The sequence below is a fragment of the Catharus ustulatus genome, chromosome 2 (assembly GCF_009819885.2).
Source record: "Catharus ustulatus isolate bCatUst1 chromosome 2, bCatUst1.pri.v2, whole genome shotgun sequence".
NCBI lineage: Eukaryota > Metazoa > Chordata > Aves > Passeriformes > Turdidae > Catharus > Catharus ustulatus.
Window position 1 is genome coordinate 5,023,461 of NC_046222.1, and position 22,979 is coordinate 5,046,439.

Here is a 22,979-nt window from a genome sequence, read left to right on the forward strand (position 1 = left end):
TATCAGGAGAAAGCTTATTCCATCTGAGTCAGAGAGGCAGTCCCTGCTCGAGAGCTGGGGCTGTGACTTAGGGAAGCTGTGTATGGTTGGCTGCATTAATGATACTTTCTTCTCCTCTGAGCACCATGGAAACACTTCTACGTAAACACATGGTGCTACTGTCGTCTGCATTTGCAAACCATGCTGGTGGAAAACGCATGGATGGAGCACAAATGGACAGGATTTAGATCATAGCCCAAAACACAAAACACAGGCACTCAAAACCCTGCAATGGAGAAAGAGCCAGTCTGACTCAGCAACAGGGTCCTCTCAGCCATTTAATGTACAATGATTTTCTCTCTACAGAAATGTTATAACCTGTATTTGATTTCTCTACAGAATACCATCGTTTTAATTATGTCAAAATAAAATTCTGATTTGTAATTCAACCCAGTCCATCTAACCAGTCTAATTCAAGGAACCTGTACTGAAGGAAAACTGGAGCAATGTAGCAGCAAATTGTTTCTGATAAAAAGGATGCATTTCATTTAAATCAAAATAACTTTAACCAGCAAACCAGAAATCTGCATTTTAAAAATTATTTTACTTTTCATTTGTATTTACACTTTTTTTTCTCCTTGAAGAATACCAGGTTTTCACTGGTGTGCAACCCTCTTGTTGTGATTATTACAGCTAGATAAAACCCCTTACACTGTAACCTCTTACACTACACCAGGGCTTATTTTATTTTGCAGGAGGGTGTGCAGTATCTGTACAAATCTACATCACTTAGCATGCATTTACTCCCTCAAGCTCTTATTTATTGAGTGGTTTGTTTATCTGCCCAGGATTTGCTCTGCCCTTCCAGGCTTTAAAGCAGGGTTGGTCCCTGCCTGTCCCCTGCCCCATCCAGAGCTGGGGCCTTGGCTGAGCAGTGGGTGCCTTCTGTGAAAGGCAGGACACAATGCTGGGGAGGCAAGTGCTCCCTGCCCTTCTGCAGGGCTGGTGGATGCTCTCTGGTGACACCACGACCACCCACACCTGGCCCTGCTGCCACATCCCACTCCCTGTCCAGGTGCTCAGCTGTGACATCCATCACATGCAGCCTAAGCAGCCTTCTTACATTTTCTTTGGAAAATCCATTTCTTGATGGATTACATCCTGCTGATGTAACGAGCCTGAAATGGTGGTGTGGGCATTTTGTTTCATTTTGAACCTAATTTTATGCAACTATTCCCAAAGCAGCATCAGGGTTTCGCTTAGCTGCATTTTAACCTCCAAAGCCCCCAGCACTGCCTGACACTTACATTCACAGGCAGGGTCCTTCATCCTGACACCCTCCTGGCTGGAGGGACACCCAGAGCATCCCCAGGGGATGAAGGCAGCGCTGTGTCCCTCGGGTGCTGGTGGGGGTGGCAGGCGCTGCATCCTGACGCACGCCCCGCGAGGAAGCCGTGGGCGGTGAGAGGTGACTTACGAGGCTGAGCGCTCTGCCAGCACCAACACTTCCCCCTGCACTCTGTCAGGGAGTGTCTCAGCAGCCTGTGACAGCAGCCAGGCACCCATGGCCTGGCACTGAGCCCCCTGCCTGCTCCCTGCCCCAGGGCTGGCCTCGCTGCTGCTCGACCAGGACACAACAGGTACCAGGGCAGGGAAGCGGGGCAGGCTGGGCTTCACTCGGGGTTTTTGTGGTGGCAGCAGGCAGGAAGAAGAAGGACATTGTAGAGGGTGCTGTGACTCCTCGGGCTCTGTTCCCCTAACCGTGTTCCCCTCTCCTCCCAGCCCAGGAGCTACAGGAAGATGATGTGCCTGCCTGCCTCCCCACCAGCGCTGGCGTTGAGGCTGGGGCTCGGGCTCTTGGTGCTGCTCTGCCTTGGGATAGGTAAGCAGGAGCCAGAATGGGAATGTGGGAAGGGGCTGGGCACCAGAGCAGCACCCTTTTGTGCTCGATGTGATGGTTGATGTGATGGGCAGCAGGGGGTGGTGGACCTCAGGACACTCCTGGTGCCTTCTGCCAGGTTTGGGGCAGCAGGAGCTTCACTGAGGCTCCCTCAGCTCTCATCTTCCCAGGCCCACTGCACCAGGCTGATGGCTCCCAGAGAGGCGTGGTGATCTCCCATCACAGCCAGGCTGACAGAAATGAGGGTGGTTTTGTCCAGCTGATGTCTGTGAGGAGCACATGGCGCAACCCCTCAGGTTTCGGCTTCAGTGGCGGGGTGGTTTCTGCAGATTTTTGGGTGGTTAAAAGTGGGTGCCTGGTGAAAAAGATAGGGAAATGTGGCAGCTTGGAGTGCTCTGCACGGAGCAGAGCAAGTTCTTTCTCCAGCAACACAAATCCCTGTTGAAATCCTTTTCTTGAGGACTTGCCACAAAGCTCTCACAGATCTCTCCTCGCCTCAGCAGGCTTGGGATGAGTCTTCTCAGATGTGTGAAATGTTAACCTGGAAACCACACAAAATTAACTTCTGAGCTGGACTTCATTGTGGATGCAAAATAAGTTGTGCTTGTTGTCAGTTTTAGTGTTTCATAGCAGCTAATGGTACTCTAGAGCAAACCTGGACTGAAGCTTTCATTTAAAATCAACACTGCAAAATTAGGAGCTTTTCATACTGCTATTATGAAACTGGGAGATATTTGATGCTGGGTTTCATTTTCAGTTTCAGACTCTGAATTTTAAAACAAAACTTGGAGAATTTAGCAGGGAATGAATTGCAGAGCTCACTTGTAAAGAAAGCAGTGACCTCAAATGTGGGATCTCTGCTCTTCTGTCTTCCCCTCACTCCTTCCCCTACTTCTGGCCTTGCAAAGCATTTGTCAGGCATAAATATATTTTGCTTGCATTTGCATCAGGCAAACAATCTATCATCAGCAGAACTGTTTTTCTCTCAGTACTTTAAGAGCTTGTGGTGTGTTAATAATGTAATTATGAGCATATGGTAATTTTCCAGTCATGTAATTTCTCTGAAAAGGATTCTGGTTCCTTGGCTAAAGGATGTATAGTTGGATGTATAGTTTGATGCATGCTAATATCCACTACTAGAAACAGGAGTTTGATAATAGAAAACTAAATGTTTGTCTAGTTGTACTTTTGGGGCACAATTTTTAGATGCTTCTCAAGCAACAGGTCTGTGGAAGTCACGATGCCTCAGGAGCAGGTGCTTGGCAGACTGGTAAGAGCAGGACAGCTGATGCACTGATTTCTCTCTGTGTGTGCACTCACACACACTCTGAACCCTTTCTCTCCAAAGATCAGCATTCCTACATCGCTGTCCTGGCAAATACGTGGTGCAGTACCCACAAAGGGCTGGGTTTTAAAAGCTGTGCTGGTGCTTGTGGGTGATGCCCTCTCTAGGTTGCCCGTAGGGACCACAAGGACTGAGTCGTGGCAAAATAGAGGAGCCTTGGGTGTGTGCCATGACACTGGCAGTGATTTCCCATGCAATACTAAGTGAATCATCACAGCCAGCATTTACAGGACTGACCCCACGTGGGGCTGCTCATGAACACACCAAAGCACAGTCAGGGCTGGCTCCCAGAGCCTGTGTCCTTGGTGTGGCCCAGGTGTCCTGATGCTGGCACACCTCCCTGATGTAGCACTGCAAAAGGCCAGGCAGCATTCCAGGCTGGAAGCAAGTGCCCTCTGTAAAGATTGTGTGAGTGAAATAATAACAGAGGGGATGCCAGGCTGAATTTTCACATCAGGCATTAATGGGGAGGCTTAATTGAGAGGGATTTGAAGGTTGTCTTCCATGGGAAAGGCTGAAGGTTGATTTGAAGGTTGTCTTTCATAGGAATTTCATGTATATGCAAGCTATGCAGATCCATTTATTTTCCTTTGAATTGAGTTCTGCTACTCTGAGGTGCCTCACTGAAATGCCAGTGTAATTCAGAGCTGCTCCTGGGATGTCATCTGCGCTGGAGACACTGATGTCCATGAACAACACCCCAGTGTCTCAGCACAGAGGGGCACAACAGCCTTGGTTACAGCACAGACTTTTAAATTATGATCTGACTGCATTGCTGGTATCCCCCTGGGCTTGGTTTTGTCCTGCCATTGCACCTTCACACACAAATTGTGGGATGTTCTCAGTCCCAGTTTGTTATCCTAGAAAAATAGAGTTTGGAATCCCTCAGTGTGACCTTTCCCTGCCCTGTGTGCAAACAAAGCACAGGCACTGACTTCAGGGACCCAGCAAGCCCAGCTTTAAGTCCATGGAGTATTTTTAAACTTCCCTGGAGTCTTTTCTTCCAGCTGGGGACCACTTAGCTCTTGGTTTCTTCCCAGGGGTGAAATTTTTTGAGAATTTTTTAAGAAAATTCCCTACAGCTTTTCTAAATTACTGGAGAGTTGGGAAGGGAGGGGGAATATCCACTTCTGTGAGTGAGCACTGGCTCACAATTAAGTTATTCTGGGAATCCCCTCCCGTGTTACTCCCAGTAAAGAGCTCAGGGTGGAGCTGGGTTTCAGAAAGGCACTGAGCGCTGAGAAAGATTCCCTGGTTTGTGGCCACCCTGAATTTTGAAGTGTCTATCAATGAGCTTTAGGTGCTTGCTGTCTAATTTCCAGCTCTGGTATGGGTTGTGCTGGGGCAGATTTCATGGTGGAGATGGCAGAAATTTTTCTTTACATACCAGATTTGCCCACTTGGTCACTGGATGCAAATTGAGTTTCTGACTAACTCCTCTTCATGCCTTCAGCTGGTGTTTTAATTTCTTTTTTCGGATGGGTTTCTGTGTCCTGCTCCAGACATGAGGGGAAAAATTACTTTCAAAAACAAGGGCAGCAGGTCTAAGGAACTCCTTTTTCTGTCTGTCTGTCTATCCAGAGTGAAACCTGCTGTAAGAGCTTGTCTGGAGAAACAGAAACCCAGCTAAAGCCTACTGCTTTTTGCTTATAGGGACTGTTTTACTTCTTCTGATGTGTGCTTCTGAAATTAAAGGATTCTTTAGGTAAAAAAAACCCTCAGAAAATTAAACATAGACAAGCTACATTTTTACAAACAAAATATAGTTAGCCTAAATGCCAAGGTTGTAAGGCTATGGGTCAAATGTTCCTTTCACCCACATCATTTCCTTTTTCCAGTGAGATCGGAATGAACCCAGACAGCTCCAGTGACCTCATGTTGCTCTGACTGCAACAGCTTTTTTTTGCATTTGTTGGATCACTGAGACATTTGTTTCCCTTTTGCTCTGTGCATGGTGAGCATTCCTGCATTTAAACATGCAGAGTTTGGAGTGGCTGTGCACCCTGGCTGGGGATAGGAGTCACAGTTGAAGGGTACAAACAGGTCATTGCCATCAAAAAATGCAATCCTGCTTCTCTCTGGCTATGTGATCCTCCTCTTCTTTGCACATGTCTGATCCCTGCATTATCTGCTTCACCTCCCAGCTCAGCAGAAAGTTTCCTTTTTTCTATTTTTTTTTTAAGACTGGTATATTGCACCAGACTCTGGAGAGCCCTGCAAGGGGGAACATGTGGGATTGGAAGTGAAAGGAGAGCCAGATCCCCTCTGCTTGCACGGGGAAGGCATGAGATCAGTGAGAGTTTGTTGTCTGGCTGCATCCCAAGGTCATGCCAGGCTGGGGGAGAATTTCCACATTCAGAGAAATTCTCACAGAATTATAGAGTTTGTGTTGGAAGGGATCTTAAAGCTTAATTTGTTCTAAGCTCCCTGCCATGGACACTTCCACTGGACCAGGTGGCTCAGAGTCCTATCCAAACTGGCCCTGAACACCTTCAGCATCCACAACTTTCCTGGGAAACCTGAGCCAGGGCCTCACCCCCCTCACAATAAATAATTTCTTCCTAATATCTGGTCTAAACTTTCCCTCTTTCAGCTTGAGGCCATTGTCCCTTGTCCTATTGCTTGTGAAAAGTCCCTCTCCAGCCTTCTTTAAGGCTACTTTTAAGCACTGGAGGGTTGCTCTAAGGTCTCCCTGGAACCTTCTCCCCTCCAGGCTGAATGCTTCTCCTTCCTTTTAAGCCTGTGTTTCCCAGTGTAAATGCTGTGAGCATGTGGATGTGGTACCTTCCACAGGGTGGCAAGGCAGGTGTGCTGGATGCAGTGAAGCCTGTTCACTTGGCAGAAGGGGATCAGTTTTGTTTTAAAATACTTTAACTTTCTGTTTAATTGTAGCTGTTCTCTCCCCTTGGAGGGGCATCACCACTGGGAGTCTCAGGAGCTCGTTTGAGAATCGGTGTAAATCTTTCCCAACTCGGAAATGCCACAGGCTTTGCTTCTGCTTTTTCACTGTTATGCTTTTAAAATATCATTGGTCCCAGGGGACTCCCTGAGTGAAAAGAAAGTGCTGACTGATGGCTCACAGTGGCATTTCTACCTATGCTGTGCCTTTTGGGCAGCTCCAATTCCTACCATATCACATAAGTGGTTAGAAAAGGCACACCATTGCTGCCACCTTAGCAGGTACCCTCTGGTGTCATTTTAAATGCCCTGCAGACAAGGATTTGATCCCTGTGCTGGGGAAGTGCTCCAGGGAGAGCAGAGCTTGCCGTCTGACCTTGGTTCCTAAACACTGATAGCCCTTCCCTGCCTGCCCTGCCCTCAATGCCTCCAGCAGCACCTGCCCAAGCCTCTCATCCCACTCCCTCTGCAGCTCCTGTGGCTTGCAGACCACTCTGGACTGCTCTGGCTTCCTGAGTGTCCTCCAGCTAATCACCAATCTCCATGCCCTGCTCTTATCCAGGGCTGTGTGATCTCTCCTCCAGCTGCAGGGTGACTGGCAGGGCTGTCTGCAGAGCATCCTTGAGTCAGTGCCTGAGCACACACCAGCTTTTCTAACAAGATAATGGCTGGAAAGCCTGCAGCATTGTTAGCTGCACTGGTGAGTGGTGCTATGGCTGAGCTCAAGTACTTCAGTAGCAAAAAAAAAGCCAAAAAATTAAAATTTATAATTTTTCAACTTTGAAGCAGGCTTATGTGAGAGGTATCATGCTTGATTTTCCTAGTTACAGGGTACTTTCACCTTCTATCAGTTTCAAGAGAGGGCTGGCTGCTTGGGGAGCATGAGAGAGAGATTTAGTAAGCACTGAAGAAAACTACAGCCTTAAGCAGTGGGGAGGACCTTAATTTCAGAAACTGCTGTGAGGACAGTAGCATGCATGGCAGTGGTACTGAAGGAATTAGGAAAATTATCTGAGAACATCTTCAGCTGGGAGATAAATATAGAGGAAGTACAAAGTGATCCTGTCAGCAAGAGACAGAGACTGCAGGGGAAAAAATTAACAAATTTATTTTTGTCTGTCTTTGTGGCAAATCTCCCCCACCATCCCCTCTTGCACAAACGCCACATGTAGTTTCTGCTCTCAAACTGGAAAATCAAAAGAGTGCTGAGCAAGATGCAGGAATTTGATCTCTAAAGGAACTAAAATATGCAATCTTCTGAAGACATCCAGATTTTAGGGGCCCTCCCTGCTCTTTTTAATTCTAGCAGGGTCACATTCCAAAGGCTGGGGATTGAGAAAGGGGGAGGGTTCAGAAAGACTCTTCTTTTGCTCATTTCTGCAAGATGTCCTTCTGTCCCCACGGCCGTGTGTCCCTGTGGTTTGCAGGGGACAAAGCGAGCTCTCCGTCCTCTCCTCCCCATGTGCTGCACTCTGCAGCAGGGGGAGAGATCTGAGATATGTTCTAGTCCCCATCTCCAAGTATTTCTGGTGCCACATCCAGCTCCTTGCTCGGGTCTGACCTCCTGCCTGGTGCCAAGACGAGAAATTTGCCGGTCGCGATTTTACTCAAGTGACAAACGCAGCAGGCTGGACATACCCGGGCAGAGGGCTTGTCCCAGGCTGACTCAGAAAGCAGGAGATTTTTATCTCCAAAATTACAAAACCTGAGCTAAAGCTGTCAGCTGGCTGGAGCTGCCCCAGCGCTGCAGAGAGCCCCTCTGCCAAAGTATTTCAGATTCCCTTTTGTCTCAGATGCTGACTGCAGATCACACTCTGGTTTTCACAGCCACATTGTGGCTCCAAGGATTCCTTCACTAGAGGTGAAGGTGTGCAAACACACACAAAATAAAACACCACTACAATGGAATGAAGGCTGCTGATGGAGAGGGACACCCAAACACCCTGGGAGTGTTATAATAATTGCCAAATCAATACAGAGCTGGGCAAACCAGGGTTACTCTTTTGTTTAGGAGGAATGTGGCAGCATTAAGATGGAATAAAACCATGTATGGGGTACCCCGAGGTTACAGCACAGAAGCAAGCAAGGATGAACTTTTAGAAAAACCTGTTCAGACCAGTTCCCCACCTCAGACTTGCCATGCCATCATCATGCACTAGGATTAATCCTGTCACTTAACTGCTGCAGGCACTTGAGCAGTGTGGGCAGGTACAGGGAGCTGAGGGGAATCATTGCCATCACTGGTTTTATTTGGATGCCTTCTTTTCTGCTCCCCTCTCTAACCACATTTGGGACAAGTAAGGGAGCTTCAACCTGAGCAAAACATCTGGATTTGCAGCTGCTTGAGCAGCAGCAAGCCTGTGGTTTGTGATGAGAGATTTGGCTTGGGGTTGTGCAAGGGGAAAGGGCCACTCCTCCTTTTCCTGTCTGCCAAGACCTCTCCTTGCATGCCTGAACTTGCTGGAGTGGAGTCAGTGAAGGAGGAGCCTCTGAGGCTTGTCAGGCACTCATTCCTGGGTTCATGTGCAGTCACAGACTCTGTAAAGAGGACAGCCAGCAAGATCTTACAGCACCCACTTTTCTCTGTTCCATCCCATCTTTATTAGTGCACAGAGTGTTTACAGTGAAACACAGAGGAAGGCAGTGTTTTTATTCACTTCTGAACCTGTGTCTCCACGTAGAGGTTATCTAAGCATCTAGCAGGGTCTTTCTGTCATCAGTGTGTTCACAGGAGTCACTGATTTAAACACAAAGGATTTCAGGTACTCCCGTGTAGCACAGGACATTTGCTGGCTTTTGGCTCCCTGGAAAGCCTGGGGAGAGTCTCATTCCTCATTGGTAAAATCATCTGGGATAAAGACAAGATCAAGGGGGAGTGTCTAGTCTTTTAAAGATCCAGCTTTTCAAAAAGTCTTGATTTCTTGACTCGTTGTCTGTTTTGCTTGGAAACCCCTGTAAAATACTGCACTGCCCTCAAAGGATAAATCATGCAAGTTTGGGGTGAATGTGCTATTGACTGAAAATGAGGGGTCTGAGCTGCAGAATTACCTGCAGAGAGGGAATCCCAGGTGCATGGTCCTAGGTAAAGTCAATAATGCCATTAATTTATGAGTTGAGATACCAGCAGCTGTTGCAAAGATAAATAGGGAACCAGAAGGAAAAAAAGCAAAGCAAGGCTCAGAAGGGCAGAGAAATGAGAAAGAGAATGGCTTTGGACTTGCTGTTCACCAGGACTTATCTGGAGGTTTTCAACAGCTTCTCCAGGGCATTGCTAGGTCTTTAGCTGCCTTTTACTGTCACATATCTCTGCAAGATTTCTGTGCCAGAGGAAATCTGCTCTCATCTGCTGTCTGGCTGCATGTGTGGTCAGGATAACAAAGCTCTCTGTGTCTGGGGAATTTCTGAGTTAAGGCTAGGGCAAAGATGCAAGAAATAGGGATATGGGCTAAACAGCTCTCCTGGCTCTCAGAGCAAACAGGAAGGAACAGCTCTCCTCTATACTCTTTCCTGTTCCAGTTAGCCCTGCTGTATGGCACAGGCATAATTAGAATGAAGGAAGCTTTTCTGCCCAGAGAAGACAAGGCCAGTCATTCCATCAGTCCAGCATTGCCACATGCCAGGGGCTTCCAATGATGGACTGATGTCTGTGCACAGCAAGAGTGGATGGGCTTCAGAGGGGTGGGAAGAGGAGGGATCTTTTTCTAGAAAAGTCATTAAAAATTATTTCCATGGTGAATACCTTCCCCATGGCTTGGCTGCAGAGAGCATTCAGCACAGAAATGGCACAGAACTGGATTTTCATTTTTGCTTTGCAGTTCACCTCTAAAGTGAAAGGGGACTTTTGTAGGGCTTAATGACTCTTCATGGACTTTGGTTCCTTCAGGCTTGCAGCATTCAGGTTGCAGTTTCAAGGGTGCAGAGCCTTTTAAGGGTAGACATGACATCAGCAGGAGTTTCCAGCCCCTGCATATGTACTCCCGAGAAGGTTTTTGTTCTCCTTTTGGTTGCAAAGGAGACTCTGAGGGGCAAGGTTGGGAGAACCTCATGCAACTCATGATGTGATGTCACCCTGACATTTACTGTACGCCTACTCTTCCCCTATTGCTGCAAAAAAAAATAGAAAATGGTCTTCATCAATCCCAAATTTGTCTGGATGTTTGACTGGCTGTTCTTTCGAGTCTGTCCAAAAATAATAAGAGCTGCACTGTGACAAAAGCAAAGATGTGGTCAAAGATAAACACACACACAAGTGCAGGAGAAGGAACTTTAAGAATCACAGCCTGAAGTGGGCTGCTTTTAAGGTGAACAGAAGGAAATGCTTTCTCACACAGCGTGTAATCAAACTGCACAAGCCATGGCCAGAGGACGTTGTGAATGCCAAAAATATATGTGCATTCCTGAAAGGGCATTCCTGAAAGGGCAAGAACTCTTCCTGCAGGGTAGGTCTAGCAGTAGCAATTTAAATGCTGATGTCAAGAAACCCTGAATTTCAGGCTGCAAAGGTTGGCAAGACAAGGCAGTTTTTCTCCTGTTTTTCTCTCATTTTGCTACCAGTTGATGGCTGACAGAGGTCAGTGTGCTGAGCAGCACCTGGTCTGCCCCAGCTTGGTTGCTCAGGATCTGCAATGCATTAGAAGGGGAAGTACAGGAATTGGGGGGGAAATATTGAAACTTTCCCTTTGGAAGACCGGTGGAGTGGCTGAGTGGAGGGAAACCAGTTAAATAAGAAATTGCTAATTTAATCACATATTCTATTTTATTTAACTTACATTAAAACATTCCATAGTGTCGCCAGGACCTCCACAGTATTGTTTTTTTGTGTGTTTCCTACAGATTTAATGTCAAATATGCAAGTGGGACAGGGGAGGGTAGTGAAATTAATTTCACAGAATCATTTAGGTTGGAAAAGACCTTTAAGATCTTTGAGCCCAACCTTTAACTCAGCCCTGCCATGTCCACCAGCACCATGTCCCTAAGTGCCACATCCACCTGTCACATCCTGGTCACAGCCTGAGTGCTGCACTCTGCCTCTGGACAGCATGGCTGCAGTTAGGCTGGGACTATCAAGGGTGAGCCAGCACCAGCCAGGCTTTGCTGGGGAGTGGCAGTTCTGAGGCTCAGCTTTGTGCATTGCACGAGGGCTCTCCCCTCCAGTGATGGGTGATCCCCATCGGTGACACACTGCCTGTCAGGACTTTCCTGCTTCCTCTCTCAGGTGTGTTTACTGAAATGTTGGAATAGGAATAACAGTTCTTTACTAGGAAAAAAAAAATAAAATAAAAATACAGTAATACAAAAAAAACCCAAACCCAAAACACTGCCAGAGTCAGAATCCAACCTGACACCCCATCAGTCAGGCAGGGTGTTGGTAGCAGTCCCATTAAATGGTGGCTGCATCCTCCTGCAGTGACAGATGTGGTTCTGTTGAAGCAGTGCTCCTGTAGAAGATGCAGTTTTCCTCCAAAGGTCCAGTGATGATGTAGAAGGGTCAGTTTTCCTCTGGAATCCAGTGGAAAAAGGCTGCTCTGATGTTCCAAATCTTAGATTTTATCCAGGTAGGAAATGCTTGGCTCCTCCCCCTGGGTGGAGCATCTCCCAGTGGGATGATGTAATTTTATCATCCTGCAGTGGGACTCAATGGCCATTAACAGAAGATACCTCCCTGGAGGAAGGATGGGTTGTGGAAAAGATAAAGAGCACTGTCCCTCCTGGCTTTCACAGATGGTGATAGAATACATACTTTTGGTTGCATCCTGTATTGCAACCCAAGACAAATTGTTCTGCAGGGAAAGAAAAGGGAATCTGAATCTTTTCTGTCCTGAAGACAGCTATTTCCTTGTTTTGCTGCTCTTGGCCAGTGGAGTGTAACAGATTGATATCCCACTTCCACCACTGGAGATCAATGCTAAGGCAGCGAGGCTGAGACAGACAGGAGAGAACAACCTGATCTTCTGGGCTGACAGGCTGGGTGCAGATCATCCCCAGGCTTGCACTGACACAGGTGAAAGCCCAGCCACTGCCCTGTGTGCAGCACAGGGCTGTGTGTCCGTGCTGCAGCAGCAGCAGGAGCTCCTTGCCAGGCTGCTCCCTCAGATGTCAGCCCCTGTGAGCCTTTACCCACTGGAAAGAGGAAGGAGTGGGAAAGCAAGGCAGATCATGGCAGTGGGGTTTTTAGTAGCGCAATTACTGCTCACATGGTCAAAGCTGTACCTAATTTCACCTTGCAAGGGTCTCAGCTTGTCAGCTCCAGGTATGGAGCACAGTCACTGGTGGGAGTTGGGGAGCAGCTGTGCTGGTCCCGAGTCATCCCATGAGCTTTCACAAAGATAAATTTGTTCTAGCTAGACTAGGCAAAATTGTTTGTTTGCTAATGCTGGAAGGCTGATGACAGTGTGGCTACAACCTTTGTGTATCACTGTAGGGTGGATTCTGGTTTCTGGGATCTTGAAAGTTTTGGGGTTTTTTTTTCTTTTACAAAAGAATAGCTACCAAAAATCCCCCAGCCCCCCCTGAGCAAATAGTCCACTGTGGCCCTGTTAGGCATGCTGAGAACCCAGTGGAGAGTGACACAGATTTTCCAAACACCAGGCTCTGAAAAGGGAGACAGCAGTTTGTGCATGTGTGTTTCTATCCCTGTTTTTAAAGGGGCCAGCAAAATTTCTGTTCAAGCAACTCTCCTGCCTTTGCCTTCAGCAATCCTTGCAGCAATCCTTGTGTGCTGGGTCATGATCCTGAGTGGGAGTGGAGCATGGTGTCCAAGGATGGCTCCCCTCAGTGCAGAGCTGAAGCTGTAAGACTTCTCAGTGTGTGAGGAGGGATGTGAGCAGTCAGAGCCAAAAGGGCTGAGCTTCAGGCAACAGGTCCTGGCACAAGGCTGGAGCACTGACTCTCTGACTTTTGTTTGCCCCTCACCTGCAGGCCAAGCACTGGAGAAGAAAGTGGTCAGAGGCAGAGTAGGGGAGAAGGTCAGCCTGCCTTGTTGCCATGAGATCCCCAGCTCAGAAAGCCTGCAGAACTACCGGGTGTACTGGCAGAAGAACATTACAGACGTGGTGCTGGCCTACTCAAAGGGGAGCATGATGTCCCAGCCCGAGCGGTACCAGAACCGGACAGAGATGGACCTCTGGAACCTCACCCTGTGGATCTCCCCCGTGGAAATCCTGGACAATGGCTCCTACCAGTGCGTAGTTCAGCGCAACTCCATCGTGGTGTGCGACGAGCCTGTCATCCTCTTTGTCACAGGTAGGTGGGTTGCCTCCCGGCACCTGAGGCTCTCCAGTGCCAGATTCTGGGGTGAAGGATGCTCTTCCAAGCTTGTTCCTACTGTAGCAGATAGGCTTTCATAAGGAAGCCTGAGGGAAGGTGTGTTAACTGCTTCCATTCCAGCAGCCTCCCTTCTTACCTTTCTAAAGCAACCCCAGGTACAGAAATTTTTTCCCCACTCCCAACTTAAACTCCTCCCCTTGGTGCCTTGCTCTTGTGAAAGGATCCCTCCTGGGGCCCTCCCCAGGTACCACTGAGGCAGACCCTGCTGTCTTTGGGGCAAAGCAGGACCAAGCCCTTAGTGCCTGGCAAGCATTCAAGCTGAAAGAGAAATGGAGTGGCCACGGCAGCATCCCAGCCCTGCATCCAAACCCCTGTGGAACTGGCTGCACTGCAGCTCCACAGCCTAAGGCTGAATTCATCATGGAGCTTTGAGGCTTTTTACATTAAAGAAACCGAGTTCCTTTGTTCAAGATGAATCTGAATCTTCTCTTAGAGGCCACAAAAAGTTCCACTGACATTTTCCATTTCCACCGGTGTTTTTGTGGCAGTTGATCTCAACCAAAGACAGATACATAAATATATACATGCATTTGAATACCTTCAAAAGCAGAGGGTTACATGAATCTTCCAGACAAATCAGTGAAGGAGCATTCCTCATCTGGAAGATTTGGTAACAAAACAATCAAGCTCCTGAGGTTTGGCCATTTTCTACTGGTCAGAGGGCAGAGTGAGGTCAAGGAGACAAATTTAGTATCTTTCTGGGAACTGCTGTGAAAAAAGGGAAGTGTACTGCCACCACCCTTTTTTAACCATGGGAGTTGAGGAGTTAACTGAATAAAAAGCATAAAACTACGGATCTCTTTTCCTGTCCATAAATACTCCAGTTTCTTTCTGGTCAGAAATCCCCTTTCTGTCCTAACAGACCAACTGTAATAATTATGGTAGACTTCTGCTCCCTTTGGTGAAGTGGGATCAAGTTAATTTGGGGATCAGGAAAGGGAATTGCTGGAATCAGGCTGGGATGGTCTGAAGGGATTTTCCAGGCTGGATGGCAGTGTTGTATTGCTCAGCAGACAGTGGGCCTGGAAGGAAGGAAGTTTTTCTGGAAGGAAAACTGTCTCTCCTCGCTTGTCACTGCTCAGCCACACAGTGTTGAGCAAGTTTCTTTCACTAGTAACTGGTTGCTTGTGAAAGCCCTGTGGGGGAGTCTTTGCTTTGTCCATGAGTTTTGGGGGCTGCAAACCTTGCTGTGGCCTGACAGAGTGGTAACCAAATCTCTCTTGCTTCAGCTGACTTCAGCAAGCCCAACATAACAGCAGAAGTGTCCGCCGAGTCCTGCGAGTCGACTGAGACGGTGGTAACATGCTCTTCCCACGGAGGGTTCCCCAAGCCCAGAATCTCTGGAACCCTCAACAACATGTCTGTGGAGTGGAATGCCAGATGGGTGTCTGAGTCCAGCCTCAGCCCATACAATGTCACTGGAAAGCTGGTGCTCAATGTCACCAAAGACGTCAACATCACTTGCTCCGTTGAATACAATGGCATTTCCAAGTCCGCCAGTTTGCTTCTTGGTATGTTTTATTCATGTTTTTTGTAACAAAACCATTTTGTTGAATCTGCTGAGTGGCCTCTCTGAGAATGAAATAGATTTTGTGCACGTGTTCATGCAAGGATCACCCAATGAGCTACACACCAAAATATTTTAAAGGCTGGAAGATAACCGGGGTGGGAGGGGAGGGTTACAACAGTGACTGACAAGCAGAGGCACCTCTGTCTTCCTGCTGCTCTCCTGCAGCTGGGCTGAGAGCTGAACTGGACCCTGCTGTGACCTGGCAATGTCACACTTGGTGGCTCCCACAGGCTGGGGCTGCCACCATCCTGTGCCCTCTGTACCAGCACGGTTTTACTGCCAGCTGTGTGACACAAACCTGCTATTTGAACGGGGCGACCAGAGAAATGTGTGTGCTTTAAAAGCCACAGGCTGCACTTCAAAATAATTTCCTCACTTAACAAGCATATTTGTCCCTGCTTCAGTGGAAGAAACTGTCAGCTGGGGTATAGACAAAATTCTGCCTATTAATGTAACATAGGGTTAACTCATACAAAAAGAATTCCATCACTGAGCATGGCTCAGAAGTGATGGCATAATAGATAAGTGTGTGCTTTGAAAAGCTTGAGGCACAAGTGGAAACAGCATGAGGGAAGGCAGCACACTACATTCCAGATGTTTTGCAGTATAAGGGGATTTGCAAGAAAATTCGTGAAACCAAAAGGATTTTTCTTTTTTAATGCTGTTACCAAAAAAGCATTCTGAAATGTCTCTGGGTCTGATGTTTTTAATGTAGAGATAAGGGCACCTTCAAGGGAAGATAGAGAAGCTGTATTTTTCCTATGGAATTGTACCTTATTCATCAAGGCAGCTTATTCATCTATCTTACTAAAATCAAAGGGGCTTGTGGGGAGAGGTGCCATTCAGCTTCAGAACAAATGCCAGGAACTAGTGCTTTATGAATATTGGCTATTGCTGGATGTAGAGCATAATGTCCCTAATGAAGGGAGAATAAGGTTATGAATAGCTCACTACATAGAAAAAGAGAGCAACAGGAAAAAAAAAAAAAAGGCAGTAATCAGAGGAGAGTGCAGTCAACAGTGACACAGCCACAGCAGTCACAAACCCTCCAGTTTTTGACTTTCAGGGTGTGGGACCACCCCCACTTTGGTATGGTGTAAATGGTCCTCCAAACAAACCTTTCCTGAGCTCTGAGACAGAGCAGAGCCTCTGGTAAATGTAGCAAGCAACCCCTGCAGAATGAGGGAACAGATCCAGGATAATTAATGCCTTAGGAGTGGAGTGATGCTCACCTGTGCCAGATGCAGGTGGTGGAAGAACTGAAGGTCTGTGCACACAGCTCTGTGGACATGCAGCAAGTCCTGTCCTGTACAAGGATGGCCCAGTACTTACTCTAAAATCCCAGCAGTAGGATGGGATTTTCCACCATCTCCAATAGTGAAAAGCCAAAGGCTCCAGACCCACTGAAACTGAACTCTGCCACAACACTGTTCCTGACATGCAGAAAAAAAATCTATTCTAGTCTGTTAAATGCATCATTCTCCTTCATCTGTGAATCCAAAGGGAAAAAAATAGGCATAAGTCTGATGAAAACAGTAAGGAAAACTGCAGAGTACCTTTGAGAACAGAAATTTTCTAGCTGTGGACTCAGATTTTTCCACCAAGCCTAGCTCATTTCCCTGAAACAGCCTACACATATTTTTAAATATTTCCTGTCTCAGTCCTGTTCTGGACAAAGAACCAGCTTTTCACATTCTGTGCATGTGTTAAGAATTTGAGCCCATAGCAAATGTGGGTGAAGGGAAGAAATTTAGGTGCCAGCTTTGTTTGCTTGTTTATTGAGTAAGTCCATTTCCAGGCTGAGGAGCTGAGTTAGAATTTCACCAGAACCCCAAAATTCACATACTTGCTCTTACATGAAAATGCCAACAGCTGTTGGGCCCTTTATTCATGTTTTATTTCTCCTGTCTCAGAAAAAACAAACAACTGCATTGTTCCTCCTGTGACTCCACCTTATAATGTCATTATTGCTTCAATTATCATCGTTACCACCTTCATTTTGGCTACCATCCTGGCAGCAAGATACCTCCCGAGGCGTGGTAAGTGCAGCTTTTTTTCCAAGATGTCTCTTAGTGCTGATGAAGTTTCTGTGTAGGATACACATTTATAGAAACTTTACTGTCACACTAGGTATTTCTGTACCTTCTTCTCATTTTTCTCATTTCCTTTTTTTTTTTTTTTTTTTTCCCTTCAGCATCCACTGTCACAAAAAGTCTAGCTCATGATTTTCCTACATTTTGTGTGCAGGCAACACTTGAGTTCAGGTTTGAGAGTGAAGAGGTGACAGGGAGTTTTGACAGCAGATCAAAATATTTCCAAAATCAGGGATAATGAAGAGGTTCACAAAGGTTCAGTTTCATCTATTAAGATGCTTATCCATGCCCTGTGAGCAGCTTTGCAGAGCAGTCCTGAAGAATGACAGCAGGGCTTGCAAATACATGAGGATAAATAACAGCAGAGTTCTGTCAGGTCACTGGGGAAGCCACGTCTGGGAACAAGAATCCCACACTGAGGGCTCTACACCATTGGCTGTGGTATTCCCCACTGGAAAAGGTCATTTTCTGGGCAGCAAGGACTCAGTCCACTTACAGACATCTGTAAGTTTGCCATGCTCGGGTCTTCTGACACTCTGCTTCAATTTTAGATAAGTCAGATGAGTGGAGGTCTCGTTACTATTTTTCTTTCGCCCTCCTCATCAACCACATCCCTTCAAAAACCAATGTGACCATTGAGTCAAGCTGGGCTAATTTCCTTTTAGTGTTTTATCACAAAGAAAGGAAGCTTCTGGAAGGCAGTGGCTCTGGGTCACACCTGTGCACCTCCTCATTTTCCACCTCTGTGCCCTCATGACACCAGTGCCAGCTCTTCTCCCCTGCTGCTCCCTGGGGCTGTGTCAACAGGAAAGCAACAAGCAGGCTGAAACCAAGAAAATCACACTTGATCACAGCCTGTACTATTAGCTGCATGTATAATGAACTTCTAATTATAGGAGAAAATGAACTGGAATCACAAGACTTGGCTCTCAACAAATATAGGCTGGAAATTAAAAGGTTCCTTACCATTAAATTAGCAAGATCCTGGAGCACTCTGAGATAGCTTTTATATAGGAACAGAATTGCTTTTAAAGCAGATGTAAAAAGCATACCCCTGTGGTAGAATGCAATCACCTGCAAACAGCATGGCACATGGCTGCATTAACTGGAATTTCCCTTTCAGTCCCACTTCCATAATCTGCACAGGGAGTAGATTTGCTGAGTCAGGTGGTGCTATTTGGTTCAGGCATGGAAGAAACTGTAAAAGAAACTGCAAGAAGTGTAAGAAACTGAAGCCAGAGCTTCCATTCATCTTTCCAGTCTGTGTAGCTGTCCCATTTCAGTGCTGCTGTGCGTGGCCATCTGTCTGGGAAGGGAAATACTGCCCTAAGAGTGCTTCCTGTGGGTGCTGCTGCAGGTCACCTCTCCTGGGAGCTCAGAATAGGTCTGAGAGTACCTCTGTTGTTCTGGGCTATGGAAAGCTGAGTCAGGAGTGGCTGAGAGTGGTTTCCGAGCTTCAAAGAACTGAAGTCTGGGAGGGAAGAATAGAAAGGCAGAGCAAAACCAAACGGAAGTAAGAGTTCTCAGATGCGTGATTGTTGTTGTGGCCAAAACAATCAGGTGCTTTGTTGAGGTTCACAGCCGCCTACTCTGAGGAGTTCACAGCCTGTTTTGAAGTCATTTAAGAATGAAAACATAAAGCCCCAAGATTAGACATCACCAAAAGAATGGTTTAGGATTCACGTTGAGTAATTTGTGCAAGCGCAGTTGCACAAGATTCGACTTGAACTACTAAAATTCAGTCATAGATGGTGAAATATTAAGGGGATCTACTTAATCTGAGAGCCTCTTAAAGCACTGAAAGAGTTTGTTGGTTTTAACGTCTGGTATTATTTCACTCGATAGGTAAACTGCAATTAGTGACATATAACTTCCATCATTATTTCCCTTCTGACCTTATCTCAGCATGTAGCAACCTGTTTTTGTGCCAGGCTGAGGTTCCAGCCCTGTGCCAACGAGAGCACTTTTATCCATGTGACACTATATAGATAATATTTATTTGTAATAGAGCTTTCTATCAGATCAGACTATGACCATATTCATATACTAACAAGGGATCTTCTTTTTTCAGTTTGTTCTCACTGTTGTAAGCGCCAGGATTCAGTGGAAGAGTGTATGAAAGAATATACAAAGGCATCCATGAGCCCTAAAGTGACATCTGAAACATCATCTGTATGACCAGATCGCACTTGCAGGTAGCTTTCTTCACTCTTCTCTTGGCAAAACAGTTTCTCAAATACTCTCAGGTGCTTGTGCAATGTCAGCTCAGAACACCACGAGTCATCCAGCTGTCAGGATCTGCAGTGACACCCCCTGCCATTGCCCCTGTGCTCATTTTATGGGCTTCCCAGTGTTCTAGTGCCTGTCCTGTTGGGCTCATTTGTGAGTTCCTCATCCCTACCTCAGGTGCCACATGTGGCTTCATCCCCTGGAGGTTCTGGCTGATTCCCTGTGAGCCTTGTGCTTGATCTGATGCCTCAGCTGGGGAACATCACTGATGACAGAAATTGAGGATTGACCATATGGTGGTGAGGGGAGAACAAAAGAACAACTTCAGCTTTTCTAGTATGATCAGACACGCCAGTCCACTTCTGAGATATGTCCATTCCCTTCAGCAGCTGGAGGAATGGAGAAGGAAAAGTTTCCTCCCTCAAACTTGCCCAGAGAACACTCATCTTTTAAAAGGAGTTACTTTCGATAATGGGGTGTTACAAAAGATGGGCTGGGGAAGTCTGGCTTGGCAAGGTTTTATGATTACAAAGGATTATACTTGCTTTGGCTTGAAAGCTCAGCAGTTTTCAGGGCTGTGTCCTCACTTAAGTGAGGAGACTTAAGGGAAGATTAGCAGCTAACTGTTCTTATTCAAATCATTATCCAGGTGACTGCATTTTCTGCTCTCAGGGATTGCCAGGGTAATGCCTCCGGACTTGCCAGGGTAATGCTGTGGAGTCCTGGAAGTCATGAGTTTGTCAGACTGTGCACTCTAGAATCTAAAAGTTTGATAGTTCTGAGATGGAAAGGAGGGGAAACTTCATTCAGGCCACTCGTCTCATTTCCAAACCTGACCACCCACTCATGTTTTCCTCTGGGGAAGGCCCTGTCTGGAACAGATACTAGAGCCTTGGTTAGCCTGAATTTTGGGGAGTTTTGTGATGGCAGTGGCAGGAGTTCACCTACAGAATAAACCCATTCTCTTTCGTTATAAAAGTTTGCCAAAATTTTCCTGTAGGTGGCTGGTGCTTCCCGACTCCAGCTCTTTGGACAGCTGCTGTCTGTGGACTGGGATGGAAGCTGTGCTTGCTTTCAGCCATGTCCTAAAAAAGGGAAGCACGTTCATTAGTAATCCTCACTCCGCTCCCAAGGTTTTGCAGGAAGAGCTGAGGCAGGCTGCAGCTCAGAACAGCCCCGAGTTTAGGGACCCGGAGCCCTCTTGTGGAAGGCTCTGGCAGGTGATACCTGTTTGTCGGCTCTGCAGCGTTGCTGGGGTACATTCAAGGTGTGAAAAACAAAAAACTCAGTGCAATCTTCTCCTCGGGTCCCTCAGGTTCTCCACGCTGTGCATCCCGCACTGCCGACTCCGCTGTCGGGTGTACAGCGATGCTTGCTGCACGGATACTTGGGCTCTCTGCAAGGGGGGCCAGCAGGAGAAAAAAAAACCTCTGCTCACCACCACGGGCTGCCAACACAACCTGCTGTGAAGGAATGCACACCCCCACCACGCCACAGAGGCTGTGTGATGGCCTCTTACAAATGGTCGCCGGGATTCCAACCGAGAGGACCCTCTGGCAGAAGGATGTCACCAGCAGCACACCAGGACAAGGCTTCAGGAACCTCTGGCTTGATGCTGCCTCTGTGGGAATCAGGGGTGCAGAGCCCTAGCAGGGAGCCCATGCCCACCTACCCCTTCAGTGACAGAGAGCTGCCCTTTGGGAGACCCCAAATCCTGACTGCAGTCCCGTCAGATTGTGCCTCCACGTCGGTAGTGTGTGCAGCTAAAACTTCTTTTCTATTCTGCCTCACACAAGTATCTGTTCTTCCCCCTGGAGGACTTTGAATTTGGATTCAACCATTACAGATACACGTCCCTTCTCCCCTAAAGATCAACAGTGGACACGTTTTTCATGTAAAAAAGACACCTTGGAAGTGAGTCCATGCTTATTTGCAGCGCTACAAGACTTTTTAAGGAATGACACAGGCTGGCAGCATTCCTAAGAGCTAATTAATATAGCTTATCTTCTGCAGTGGCACAAGTTCTCATAACCTTTCTCTCCTGAAAGGACAGCCTTGCCAAGCCAAGCACTGAGGCACAGCTCCACTGAATTGCTGTGTGAGGGCACTCAAGCCAAGCTTTCATGGGCATTCCTTCCCACCCACACCCATTGGAATGTGTGTGACAGCCAGTGTGTAACTCAGGGCCCTCCTTCATAAACGTGGGTCTGCTGCCCTGTGTACGTCTGTCGTGGGATACTCGTTAGGGAAAGCTCTGCAGATTTTTGGGAGTTTCTCACAGCAACATGAGGATATTTACTTCACACTGAACCTTGCTGCTTTCTGCCAGTGTTCTCTCTACCCAGCCATGACTAGAAGGAATTTCCCTACAGGATGCTAACATTGGACAGGACTCATCTGATCCAGGTGACATTCTTGCCTACTGTGTAGGATAAAATGGTTTCTCATTTTCAGGGGAAAGGAGGAAAATGCCCCAACCCCCAATAAGCCTCCTAAGTAACTCTGCCTACTAACCTAAATCAACCCTGCCTTGAGTTTGACTGGAATGTTTTTCCCTTCTGCTCTGCAAGCTGCACCAATTCCTGCACTGCTCTATCCATGATATCAGGGCAAATCAAAGTCTGAAAGCACAATGCCATCCTCTTTGTGGGATGTGTTGTCACTTGAGCTGCTTATCTTCCTAGGACACAGCAGAGATACAGTCCATCCATTTCATTTTTCCTAGTTGGTACATATTCATAAACTGCTGGAGAAAATAGCAGGATTAAAAGTGGTTTATAGGATACTGGACTCTGAGATAAAGTAAAAAATAAGACAATGCTCCTTTTCTACTCCTGCAGAGTCAGGCTATGCCATCACCTTTTTACTGCTTTCCCATTGTACCAAGTGTAATGGGAACTTCAGAACATTCTTACAGAGGAGTTTTTGACAGAGAAAAGGAGGTAAGCTGGGGGATAAGGAAACAATTGCATCTGGTTGCAAACAGAACACAAGTGAGAGAAATCAGAGTGTTTCCAAAAAGCAGCCTGACCCTATTGCAGGACTTGGTGCATGAGTGATGTCTCACACTCTTCAGGTTTCCTCTTCTTTCAGCCTATGCTTGCTCCAGCACAAACCACCAGCTTCTTGCAGGCTGATCCCCCTCTCTTGGCACTCACTTCCAACTTTGCTGATTTCCAGCACTGTTCTTCCCTGTAACCACACTGCAATTGCACCTTGCCAGCCACACCACAGCTCTGCCAGTAGCACCAGCATGTTTTCCCTCTCGCTGTCCCATGCTCTACTTGTGCTCCTGAGCAGTGATTGCACAGCCTCCCCCAGAAGAGTTTGTCTTTTGCATTGTGCCAAACCTTTCTACATCACCATAGACTCCAGTAACACTTTCAGTAACTCCTTCCAAAGGAAACCAAAAATTTCACTGACATATGTCTAGCATCAGGTTATTTTTGTATGCTTGAGGGCAGGTTATTTGGTTCATTTTTCATTAAGCACTAATACTCTGGATCATGTTTTCTATTGCCTTATGCTGCATTCAGTGAATTGCACATAAATGGTTTCTGTGAGACCTTCTCAGCTTTATATGTGTCAAGTGAGCTGCTCTGTTTCCCATGGGTGTTTTGTATATAATGTTGTTTCCTG

The 22,979-nt window shown here is 46.9% G+C and overlaps 1 protein-coding gene across 1 annotated transcript; it reads left to right on the forward strand.

The window, feature by feature from the left end:
• The first annotated feature begins 1,523 nt into the window (after positions 1-1,523).
• On the forward strand, positions 1,524-22,287 carry LOC116992678 (T-lymphocyte activation antigen CD80-like). The gene is made up of 7 exons (XM_033052526.1): positions 1,524-1,619; positions 1,762-1,861; positions 13,041-13,364; positions 14,678-14,959; positions 16,932-17,057; positions 19,183-19,306; positions 20,656-22,287. Exons 2-6 carry the CDS (start codon positions 1,780-1,782, stop codon positions 19,287-19,289), a joined length of 921 nt encoding a protein of 306 aa, XP_032908417.1. The 5' UTR covers positions 1,524-1,619; positions 1,762-1,779; the 3' UTR covers positions 19,290-19,306; positions 20,656-22,287.
• Positions 22,288-22,979: the final 692 nt, after the last annotated feature.

Bases quoted from the DNA above. Each gene is read 5' to 3' on its own strand.
- LOC116992678 (XM_033052526.1), top strand. From the start codon at position 1,780: ATGATGTGCCTGCCTGCCTCCCCACCAGCGCTGGCGTTGAGGCTGGGG. The intron at 13,365-14,677 runs GTAGGTGGGTTG...CTCTTGCTTCAG, and splicing joins TGTCATCCTCTTTGTCACAG to CTGACTTCAGCAAGCCCAAC. The intron at 14,960-16,931 runs GTATGTTTTATT...CTCCTGTCTCAG, and splicing joins GTCCGCCAGTTTGCTTCTTG to AAAAAACAAACAACTGCATT.